Raw genomic sequence first — 12,120 nt, 5'->3', positions numbered from 1 at the left:
TCTGCAGTTATATTTGTGCGTAAATAAGTTGAAAATATTCAAATAAAGGGTTGCCTTTTTCGGAGCCTTAACCAGGGACAATAACAAATTTTTAATAAAAAAAATAACTTTTTCCTAATGGTTATCATAGCTGTGTCTGAAATGTTTCCACGGTTATTGTAGGCAAACAAAGAAGCAGTGTGTACAGGAGCATTGTAAAATATTCAAATAGAAAATCATCATGCGACTTAAAAGTTCTTTTGATGACAAAAAAACATTTTCCTCCCAAGAGTTTGTAAAAATGTACTTTCTTTAAACATTCTTTATGATTGCTGCCACCCCACACAAACATCACATCACAGTGGGTGTTATTCCTAAACCCAGTGAAAAATGTAATAGATCTTACAGTCATTCTTTAATCTTTCCTAGAATCTGAACAAAAGTCATCAGAAAAATATGAACAAAAGTGGAGGGGCATCAATTGACATGGCTGTGTAATTTCCCGGCACTATATAAATACATAATCTAGCATGGGGGGATGTGCGAGTAAATCATAGTACAATGTGTTTTTGTTGAGTGAGGGGACTACAGTGCTTAACATTTCTATACAAAAAGATATCTTTGGGCTTTTTCATCATGTGAACACAAAACAATAGTGATGTGCAAAGCTCAGTAAATCATTGCAATCAATATTGCCATATTTTTACTGTGCTGACTGCAAAATTTCAAAATCTAGAAATCTCTTACAGGTTACTGCACTTTGCAAGTCATTATTATTTTCAGCACAAGCTTTTTGAAGAACACAACTGTGGGGGGACAAGGCAATGGTTCAACAGTTTGTTGTCATACATTTCTTTCCATAATATCGGATACCTAACTTAAGATACATCCATTCAGAAGAAAAGTGAGAAACAGACACAACTTCGAAAGATGTATGCTTAGTCACTGCCATTACAAAGCTTCAGCAGGATTTTCCTGTAATCTCCAGATGTATCACCCTATAAGAGATGAGGGGAAAAAAAATCAAAATCAATTTCTTGGTATGCTGTAATAATGTAACAAAACATTGACTTTATCAGAACAGACTTACAATGCAATGTTTATTTGAACACTGAATAATATGGGGTAAGCACTTATTCTGCATCTTAGCGCTGTACTTGTACATCAATTGCTGAGCTTCATCTCAATTACCAGAAAATGTAGCAGTAATACATATTTGACCCTTGTGGTTGGTATCCAATTTAGTTCTTACACTGGACTTTTCAGAGTATTATGTCATTAGCAATGCATACAAATCCCTTACCGTGATATCTGTGTACAGCGACTTGCCATACATCCTCTTGTACTCCTGGCGGATGTCCAGCAAATCTACCTCACTGCGGGATACCATGATACGAATCAGGGTTTTGTCTTTTGTTCCAGCACCCTGCACAAGAAACACAGATGAGTCCGAGGCAAATATTAAAAATCTTCTGCTATAAAACTGTTAGTAGAGGTGCAGTACTTCACACCAGTGATAAGGTGAAACCATACCATATGATACAATTTACAATGTCGTACTATCCTGCTACTGTGCTTTTTATCCTCTAAATTGTTTTCCAGTCAATTGCTCTGTTACTATGTATTCAGGTTTTTAAAGGGATCATATGAAGGGTTAATGAGCAGGTTAATAAATATAATCAAAGCTATCTGTGCTCTGGGACATACCTTCATTGCTTTGTAAAGTCGTTCTGCAAAGAATGCTGGAGTGTTTTTAAGGCATTTTACTGAAAAAGACAAAAATGTGCACAATTAGTATACTACATATAATTCACATTTATTAAATTAGGGTTTGTCTGTTACAACTAGATCTTTAACTACCTGGGTGCCATCTAGGCTCTAGCGCCCAGTTGTGCACCAATACCTTTTGAACTGATACTAGTGCTGATATTGCCAACCTGTGTGCTAACATTAACTTTATATATAAAGATTTTATTCAAAAGTTTTAAAATTGAATTATAAAAGTTCTTAATTGAAAGTTTTACCTAGACAACTATACATGCAATCCACACAAATGTGTTTATATTTTTTTTACTTTGGTGATTTAGTCTGGTCCCCAAAAAAAAAGTTCAAATGTATCAATCTGTACATACATTCAGAATTAAGAAAAGGCTTTATACAAATCAAACCTTTTCCTTCATCCAGAGGAACAAATACTGCCCATTAAAAAAAGCTATTAGAAAAAGTGATACATCAGTAAAACACCTATTTCATTGAACATTAATACCTTACCTTATAAAGGCAAAAGAGCATAATATGATAATGTAACAAATACACACAACAGTCATGTATGGAGAGAGAGAAATCACACGGGCTTCAAAAAGCGGCACTTTAGGCTGCTGCAGCCACTGCATTCAGTGCTGATCTGCCCATAAAAAAACACTAAGTACCATTCATAAAGCCAGCTAAGGAAAACAGGGTTGCCTTATTCTTGCCTTAACTAATTTTCTATGGTTTGAATATTGAGTAGTCAGTAACTCTATTGTACTTTCCTGGCCAGACCACATTTTGCAATAGAAATTAGAAATAAGGCCATCATTCTATTCTGTTTGATTTTTGTTTGTCATAAACTAACTGTATATTAGCACATATAACACATAGCTAAAGCTGTTCTAGTTGTTGAAGTTCATGTGTGTCACGTTTGGCCAGTCCGTTCATTAGAATGACCTGACCAAGGAATCACAGCACTCCAAAAATTTGCAGTGCACCTACATATTATAACATGTTGTAATTTAATCCAGCATAGTGTGCTAGTGGAAGCGCATTGAGGTTCTATTCAAAATGAATGGTGCAGGCATTGCACCAACACTTGTGATGAACACTGCAGTAATAAATGTGTTGCCACAATACAAATATGTGCACTGACCCCAAGTGTCTGAGAAACCTTGGAGCTCATTTTTCTTTTATAACCCCGAAGAAAGCTAATTGACAGGGGCTAGCAGGAAAGACTGATACCAACTCTCAATGTGGTATAGGGGATGTTAGAGAACCTATTTTCCCACTTGAGACAGCCCAAGGCTGTCCCTGTTAGACCCCTGAGAGCAGACAGCAATTTTGGAAAGGCATATCCATATATAAAGTATGTGTATATGTACATGAGTATATAAAAATATATATGCAACAAACTTTAATTACAGGATGACAAAAGAATATTTGTATTGTTTTGCTTAGTGCTGGCTTTACAAAGTCCACTCATCATATCAATACAACACAGCAAAATGGGTCCAAGATGATGTGAGTGATCACAGAATTACCAGACATCTTCAGGCAGCTTAATAATGATTAAGGAAAAAGAGAAATAACCAACATTAGCATCAAGAAAAGCTGCAAAGAAATTAGTAATAAAACACAAAAAAAATACCCAGAAACCACAAAGCAATTATTATGCTGAACATAGCACAGACAGTAATAGGAAGAACTTAATGGTTACAGTCCTGATGATAACAGGTACACTTTTGACAATGTAGTTGTAAAGAGGTAAATAAAATGCAAACATAAGGCCAAAAGTTAGGCCTGATTGACTATCCACAGCTAATACAGCGCAGCAGAATTTAGGATGCCAAGTGGCAATGTGTAGAAGAACTAGGTCAAGTCACTTACCCACAGCAAGCATGCCTCTCTCCAGATCCCCAGACATTTCCCGGCAGATACTCTTCTCCAGTTCGCGGTTGTACGTTCTCTGGTATTCATAAAACACTAAAAAAAAAAAAAAAAAAAAAAAAAAGAGAAATATTTTTATACCTGTAATACTGAATGCATGTAATCTACTGTATAAACAGTGATAACTGATCACAAAAATTGTATTGCTGAGTATTGTATATCCACCGATTTACTACAGGATAATGCCATGATCTATACTACACATGGTAATTTTTAATGCAGATTTATTATTACATTTTATATGTATAATAAAGTAGTTGACCTTTTGTCCATCTAAGGCTGTGTACAGACATTCAATAATTGTCGCTGGAAAGGATCTTTCACGATCCTTTCCAATGACAAAAGACAGAATGATGTATGAATGAGCGCTGTAAATACAGAGCCGTTCTGCTCTATAGAGATGTGGGAGAAGGATGGGGCAGCAACCCGCTGCGCTCTCTACCCTTCACTTCCATTACGATCGATTGTCATCTCTGGATCTGCCAGGACAGATTCATGAAGGTCAAGTGCTGTACACACACCAGATTCTTGTCCAATATCAGCCCTGAGGCAATTTGGGCAAGAATCATCTGATGTGTGTACAAAGTTGCCTACATTTCTCAAGTACCCCCAAAACTGGTATTTAATTTCTGATAATCTTACATTGGGGACAGTAGCATGTCAGGTCCAAGAAAATATGTTGCAAGAAACCACAATGCTGTGCACTATTGTTTATAAACCTTGGAGGTATTTGCAGAATATCTGTACACAGTGAAAAGGAGAAGATAAACAGCTCACCAAAATGCCTACATATTTGTAGCAACAGCCACTTCTGTGATCATTTAAAGGATACCTTTTTTTTAAGATTTGAGTTTTATGGCCAAATGTTATTTCTGCATTACATTGTTGTGTTGCCACATTTTAAATGGCACCTCAACACACTAAGGCATCACAGCATAAATGCACATAAATTGTAGTGCACCACACATGGTAAAATCAGCAAAATATTGTATATACCTTTTTATGTCTTTTATACCATTTCACATACCAAACATAACATACTTTCATTTAACCAAAATAATGACTTTTTATAATGACTGATGGAAGTCAGTTTTTAACCAAACTGTTTTCCTATTTCTTCCATGGTTTTCAGAGAATGAAATTGAGAAAACCTGCTTACTTTAGCATGTGCACTACAACCACAACAAAGAAAACTTTCCAACAGGATTTTCAAGAACGTAAAGGGGGATTGGACCTTGGAAAATAAAAACACTTTCATTCAGCCTAGAACGATTCTTCTGATTTATCAGCATAATCCTAAACAAAGAGGGTTGGATCTATGTCGCTCAATCGAACTCCTAAAAAATAATTTTATGAGGAGTGTAAATATCCTAAATTCCTTTCTCTTATCATAAACTGGGGCCAGACGGTGGTACAGGAGACGGTGGTTAAGGTGAAAAGGAGACTATGAAATCCTACTTCATCACCACTTTGTTTCTATAGACAGCCAAAAAGTGTTCCAGAAAAGAGATGTAAGTTCAGAAAAGAGATGTAAGTTCAAATCTAGCAGTGATGGCAACAAGGAAAACATTCTTGAAAGTGGGAGCAGAAAGAGGAATATCTTTAATAGGTTTAAAGAGTGGTTTCTGAAGTGTAGGGAAAATCATCACACACAGTGGAATAAACAGGAGGAACCAGAGGGGACACTCCCTTTACAAATATCTGATTTCAGAAACCATTGGATTAAGAGCCTTGTTTGTAGGTATTTGGTGTGACATAAGCAGGGGAAGGTCAAAGAAGTGAAAATTGGTATGTTTTTTGTAGAAAACAATAGAGAAGCTTTGGCAGTCTATTCCTTAGACCTTCCATTGAAGAAAATGAGTGCTCCTGCTTCTAGTAGCATCTTTAACAATAGAACCAAGGGAAGAATGTCATCACTTAAAGACCATACAGAGAAAGTGCTTTAACACACAACCTGTATTACATTCAAAATCAGCATCTATTGAACAAGAAATTCTGTTTTTATTAATATTTTCTACAAAAAAGTATTGCCTATTGGACAAGACAGAAGGAATTCCAATTACCTGCATTCAGATGTGCTCTACTGCGTGTACAAAGAATGGCATTAAACTTGGACTCATCAGTCCCCAGGCGTTTTTCTCCTGCTGCATAAAGCTCCTGTAAATAGATCATTAACCTGTTAAAGCATGTATTGATACAGTAGTTATAATTATTTAGGAAGTCATGGGGAGCTACTTAGGCCAAATCATCTGACTTGCTGTACAGATGTGTTATGTATGCTTCTGTGTGCTATATAAGAAATAATTGGAGGGATAAACAAGCTTCTTTAATATTTCTACCAACACTTGCTGCCAACATTTCTGCATACTTTTCATCAATGTCATCATTGCAATACCATATAAATTGTGGTGTACAATGCTTACCTGTACATCACGCTGGACCAAACTCATGTCCACATTAGTGCTCTCATCTCGGTTTCCCTGCAAAGAGACACATGTAAAAGTAAAGCAAGGGTTGCAATATGAGGAATTTAGATTACAGGGAACGACTAGTGTATATATTTTGATTTATATATTACACATATTTTTGGAAGCACACCCTAGTAGACTGAGCTTCCTTTAGTATAAAATAAATATCTGCATAGATGGTCTTAATCTACATACACATTTCCAATGGTTCTCGTCCGATAATTGGCGCAGGGACGGTATCGGAGGAAAATCTGAAGTGTGTACAGCGCGCGTCGTTCAACATCCGAATGACCCTCCGGGCGGATACACGGATGATGAACGACAAACGATCGTAATGCAAGGGAAGGGGAAGAGCGTGCAGTGGGGTGCTGCTGTCGTTCTCCCCCTCCCCTCCGCATTGAGCAGAACGGTGCTGTATGTACAGCACTAATTAATGCATCATGCATAGTGGTTGGAAAGGATTGTGAAAGATCCTTTACAACGACTATAATTGGAAGTGTGTACGCGGCTTTAGCTTATAGCAATATAGCTTATAGCCTGAAAACAATAGATTCTTTGTAATGATGACTGATAGCCAGAGACCAGGTTGTCAAGAGCTGCCAAGGCTGCAAGATTGAAAAGTATCTTTTTCTGTTATTCACAGCAGGCCATAGGTGTTTTACTTAATAATACTGATATAAACTATTGACTGATATGAAGTGTGACTTTTACTGATATGTCCACTTTAAAGCCTCTCTGCAGTGTGATAAAAACTGTATCTCTAAGTTGACCTTCATGTTGTGGACACGTGCAGCTCAGATACCCTGGACGATCAGGCAGGTAGGATAAGTTATAGTGTGCTGATTAAAGTTTGAGACATAACACACAGATATACAACAGCAGTGCAACACAGCAACACTTTCTTTCTGGATAGGACAGCAATTACAGGTAACCTATGATGGGGTAGAGGAGCTACAAGAATGTCCCATTAGGGATTTGGAAAGATGGTAGGCGGAATCTCACTTTAACTATCTAAGATCCGAGAGGAATATCTGTAGTGCACCCCTCTTCATTGTTAGATATTGTACATACATCCTACTAGCGAGTTTAGAATCTGAAATGGAGGTGATCTTGGGATCAGATTTCCCTGTGTTTTGCCATTCTAATTTTAATTCTAAAAAAGTTTGATGTCTATGTCAAATGTCTGCTATTCAATTTCTTGAATAATTGTTCTGGAGGAGTGCATGTTCCTGGATATACTGTATTTGCATGGGGACCACCCCAGTAACACTCACGTGTGATGCTGAGCCTCGGTGATTAAAAGAACTGAAATGAGTGCGTCAGGGACAATTGGGCAAGGGAGGAAAGGACTAAATGTCTATCAGCCTGGAAATGTTATGCCTCTAGCTGACATTCTGTGACTTCTAATTTAATTAGAGTGTAATTAGAGTAATAACTTTCAAAACAGAAGAGAAGTTTGTACAACTGTGCAGAACTGAAGATACGTCTGGAGTTCAGGATACAGTGGCATAAACTACAACTATTGTTACTGTGATACATAATGAGGGTGGAAATAATGCAATTGTATATTGTAAACTACCTGACAGAGTGAAACTAATAGCCGCTCGAAGTGTCCAGAAGTGTCACTTTTCAGTGCTTGCTCTAGGGTCTTCTTAAACTCTAAAACAAAAAAAATAAAACATGTACAACACATTAGGTCACTTATCATATAACGACTTCATTGAAACTGAAGTATGAGGCTCAAATATTAGGTTTTTGTCATTACAGGGTTATTAGCAAAATGGGACCTGCCAATAAAAGAATCTTATCTAAAGTCCCATACAGCAAAAAAATGCTCATCAATAAAAAATAGAAAATCTGCTTAGATAAGCACAATGTTCAATAACCATTACTGCTTAAAATTAATTGTCATAGCAATTATCAGATATATTAGCTCACCTGTTTTGTACACACGGTTGATTTCATGGATCTCTTTATTTGACCGAGATGCAAGAATCTCAATTAGACATTCTTCATCTGTACCAGCACCCTGGAAAAAAATTTGAAAAAAAAAGGTGACTGATCCCTTGCAATGAACACATGCAATGTGCACAGAGTACAGATTACCACTTACTTTAATTGCATCATAGATCTCATATGCATCATATATAGCCGGTGCTTTTATCATAGCCAGGATTGTCTTTTCAAAGTTTCCAGAGAGCTCAGACTTCAGGTCCTTTATTAAATCCTGGAAACAAAAATAGTAAATACCCGTTTGGAGAAATAAAAAAAAAAATGCTAAAAAAAAAAACATAAATTTATCCCCCAACAAATAAAAAGATCCATCAGACCTCATCCAAACATTGCTCCATGGAGTGGATACACCTTTGTTGACATAGGCAGGGACAACAAAGCTCACATTTCTTTCCAAGTAACCAGCACTATGTCCAAAAGTGGAAATACCTGCTTTTGTACAGCTTTGAAATGAGAAAGGACTAATTCTGGTCAGGTGGGTTAACCTTTAATAGAGGAATCTGGGGACAAGTGTTCAGAAAAGATTGATAATCAGAAGTGAAATGTATGTGCTGCCAAAATATATGCAAAAAGAACAATTGAACCCAACTTTACACGAATGTAGTCCGGCTACTCCTAACGCAAAGTAAAGTGTAAGACTTCATGAGCCCCAAATCCAGAAGTTGGGGTTTTTGAAGTCAAAACTAACATTTACCCATGTTACAGGTGCATATGTTGCAGCTGTATAGTCAAGTATTCATGTTTTTTTTAAGTGCAGTCAAGACTAATTCTAAAGTTACCTTTCCATAGGCGGTTTTGAAGGACAAGGCAATCTGCTGCCTCTGTTTGTTGGACCGGCTACCCAGACATTCAATGATGGCCTTCTCATCCGTTCCTAGAATGAAAAATTTGACCTAGACATTAGGTAAATGTAACGTAACACTGACCTACACTTAACTTTTATAACGTAACTGTTATAGAAAGGATGTATTGTCCTGGATAAGTGATTATTCAGGACAAGCTCTTGTGGGTTATCCCTACTTCTTCATGGGTCAAGCACTACTAACACACAAAGGTTTACAAAAAAAGTTCAAAGATCTTTAAAGACAATCTTTGGGGAAAAAAGGAGGAAAATAGGAAAGTTAATCACATAAGGGCTTCTGGGATGGGAGGTAAAAGTTGTTTGGTAGTAACCTAAAAAGCTGAAAATTACTATTTCAATCTGTAACCTCTTGTGTCAAACAGAATAATTATTATTTGGAGTTTATATAAAGTTTTTTTCTCTCCTGAGTATTGTTAACGTATCCATTTAAGAACCAAAACCAAAAATGTTTTGTACAGAGTGGTGGGATTGAGAAATGATGCCCCACAAGTAAGTAGAAATCATATTCCTTTATTGTTTTCCATGTAGATTCTTGTCTTTAAAATCTGTTCTGTTTCTTCAATATAGCATCTCTATTTTATTCAATCAGGTATACCACATTACTGGAGGTGCAACTGTTAGATTCAGTAATTATGAAAGTTCAAGTGTGCGACACTTGTTATTTTATTGATATGGCTTCACAGTTTGCAGTGTCTTTTTTTGCACGCTTCAGTTCCCTTATTTGCATCTTTGTAGTCTTAAAAGTTTCCTGCTTATTGTTATCATGGCAGCATTACAGCTCTTTGATTATCTGTCTTATCCATTATAGCGCTGGACTGTATATTATAAATAGGGGTAGAAGGCTGTTTGTTGTTTCTATATGTAGTTTTCTCTTTCCTTGTATTGTAATAAATCTCTCCTTTTTAGCCTTCAAGGCAGTGTTTATGGTTTTAATACTGTATGCTTTCTCATGGAAGGATTTTGCTACTCTGTCAATTTCTTTCTTCTGAGTCAGAACATATTCAGTGGGATCTTGTGGCCTGGCTGTGTATTGCGGCTTGTTTGGTGTGTTGGGGGGTAGAAACCGCAACTGTGGAAAAGAGTTGCATTGGTCAGCAGGTTTCCTGTACATTGAGGTGTTAAATGTATATGTGTTTGAATTCCTTTTTGGTATAAAACTGCTCTCCTTGCATCTTGACAGAAATAAATATGTCACTTTTGACATGTGCTTCCTTTGTGATCAGGTTTGTTATCTGTTACAGATTAGTCAACGTCTCCATAAAGCATGACAAGTGTTGGGTTTTAAAAGAAAGAGCATGTAATTAGCAAGATCTGTGCCACCAAAAACTTTCAGACTTTAAGCACAAGGGTATGTATGTTTGCAACAACATATTTCTTCTAAATAACTCTTACTGCTAAAGAAGTATGTGTTTGTTAAAGTGACCTTGTCACCCATTCACCAAGCAAAAATGACAGAATATCTCTTTTGAATCAGCTTTTGTCTTTATCTCATTGATCAATTGGTTTGATCATATAGATAGCTATACATATATACACTCACAGGTCACTTTTTTAGGTACACCTTGCTAGTACTGGGTTGGACCCCTTTTGCTTTTACAACTGTAAAAATTCCTTGTTGCATAGATTAATTCAATAAGGTGCTGGAAACATTCCTCTGGAATTTTGGTTCATATTGACATGATGGCATCAAGCAGTTGTTGCATAGTTCTCAGCTGCATATCCCTCTTACGTATTTCCTGTTCTACCACATTGGATTGATATCTGGTGACTGTGGACATCATTTGAGTACAGTGAACTCTTTGTCTTTCTTCAAGAAATCAATTTGAGATATCTGTAGCTTTGTTACCCTGCTGTTAGTAGCCATGAGAAGATGAGGAAGGTAGGAAGTTGCATTTAAACAATGCTAAGTTGGTGCTAAAGGGATCCAAAGTGTGCCAAGAAAAATATTCCTAATCGTTAGCCAGAAACGTTGATACAGCAGGATGGATCCATATTTTCAATTCTTACCATCTGAATCTTGCAGCAAATAATCAGGACTTATAAAACCACAAAATTTTTTTCAAATCTTCTTTTGCCCAACTTTCGTGAGTTTGTGCACATTGGAGTCTCAGTTGCCTCTTCTTAGCTGACAGGAGTGCCACATAGTTTGGTCTCCTCCTGTTGTAGCCCATCCTCTTCAAAGTTCAACTTGTTGTGCATTCATAGATAATCTTTTGCATACCTCAGTTGTAATGAGTGGCTATTTGAGCTACTGCTGCCTTTCTATCCGCTCAAACCAGTTTGGAGATGGGACAATAGAATGTATAAATCTAGAATTTTACAACGATGCAGATTATCATGAATTGTTCAGCATCTTACCAAATCCTTTCATGGCCTTTCGGAGCACCTCTGCATCTCTGAGGGCATCAAAATTTGGTGCATCGGTAATGGTACCTTTTCCAAGCTGACAAGAAACATAGAATTGTAAGGTCATTGCATAATGTGTTACCAAGGGAGTGTGCTACTATGATGAAGCAATGCCATGAATTCCTAACTATACGAATATTAAACCAGACAAGCAAAATTATCCTGGACAACTTTATCCACAGAAGGTATACTGCATTTACACTTACTGTGTGATGATCAAAAATTTGCAGAATCTATCCAATGATAGATAGCAATACAAGCTCATAAAGCCAAAAAATTAAATTTTTTTTTTTTACTTATTGTCTGTGCCCATGCTCAGTAAATTATTTCAAGTTCCTTTGTGATCACAGGGAGAGAAAGTGAGGGGAAATCTCATATGATGATACAGACAACAATATAAACTAATCATTCATTTATAGAGTTCAGAATTAAAATGTTCATATTTGCTAATAAAAATACATCTTACAGGGGCTACTAAAATTTTCCCCTTCTGCGGGGTTGTATACAAACAAGGCAAACAGGAAAACTAATTTTAAAACAAGAGCACAGAATTAAAATATATACTTCGATTACCAGTGTGACAAATTTACTGAAAATCTATTTAACCTCCCGACCGTTAAGCCCGACCTTCGTACGGGCTAAAAAAAGTTGCTCTTTTCGTTAAGCCCGAGATTTTCCGTACATTAAAATCCC

The 12,120-nt window shown here is 36.7% G+C and overlaps 1 protein-coding gene across 1 annotated transcript in view; it reads right to left on the bottom strand.

Moving 5' to 3' along the window:
• Window positions 1–97: 97 nt before the first annotated feature.
• The window catches only part of ANXA11 (annexin A11), a 28,074-nt gene continuing 16,051 nt past the window's right edge, over window positions 98–12,120 (bottom strand). Inside the window, exons 5-15 of the mRNA XM_072425024.1 lie at window positions 11,380–11,464; window positions 8,939–9,033; window positions 8,260–8,373; window positions 8,085–8,175; window positions 7,726–7,805; window positions 6,102–6,158; window positions 5,742–5,835; window positions 3,619–3,714; window positions 1,687–1,745; window positions 1,283–1,405; window positions 98–977 (exon numbers count right to left, since the gene is read on the bottom strand). Of these exons, the coding sequence (XP_072281125.1) occupies window positions 918–977; window positions 1,283–1,405; window positions 1,687–1,745; window positions 3,619–3,714; window positions 5,742–5,835; window positions 6,102–6,158; window positions 7,726–7,805; window positions 8,085–8,175; window positions 8,260–8,373; window positions 8,939–9,033; window positions 11,380–11,464 (954 nt within the window). The 3' untranslated portion in view covers window positions 98–917. The remainder of the gene's footprint in view (window positions 978–1,282; window positions 1,406–1,686; window positions 1,746–3,618; window positions 3,715–5,741; window positions 5,836–6,101; window positions 6,159–7,725; window positions 7,806–8,084; window positions 8,176–8,259; window positions 8,374–8,938; window positions 9,034–11,379; window positions 11,465–12,120) is intronic.

Source organism: Pyxicephalus adspersus, chromosome 10, assembly GCF_032062135.1.
Source record: "Pyxicephalus adspersus chromosome 10, UCB_Pads_2.0, whole genome shotgun sequence".
NCBI classification, from domain to species: domain Eukaryota; kingdom Metazoa; phylum Chordata; class Amphibia; order Anura; family Pyxicephalidae; genus Pyxicephalus; species Pyxicephalus adspersus.
This window is presented reverse-complemented; position numbering and strand designations above follow the sequence as displayed.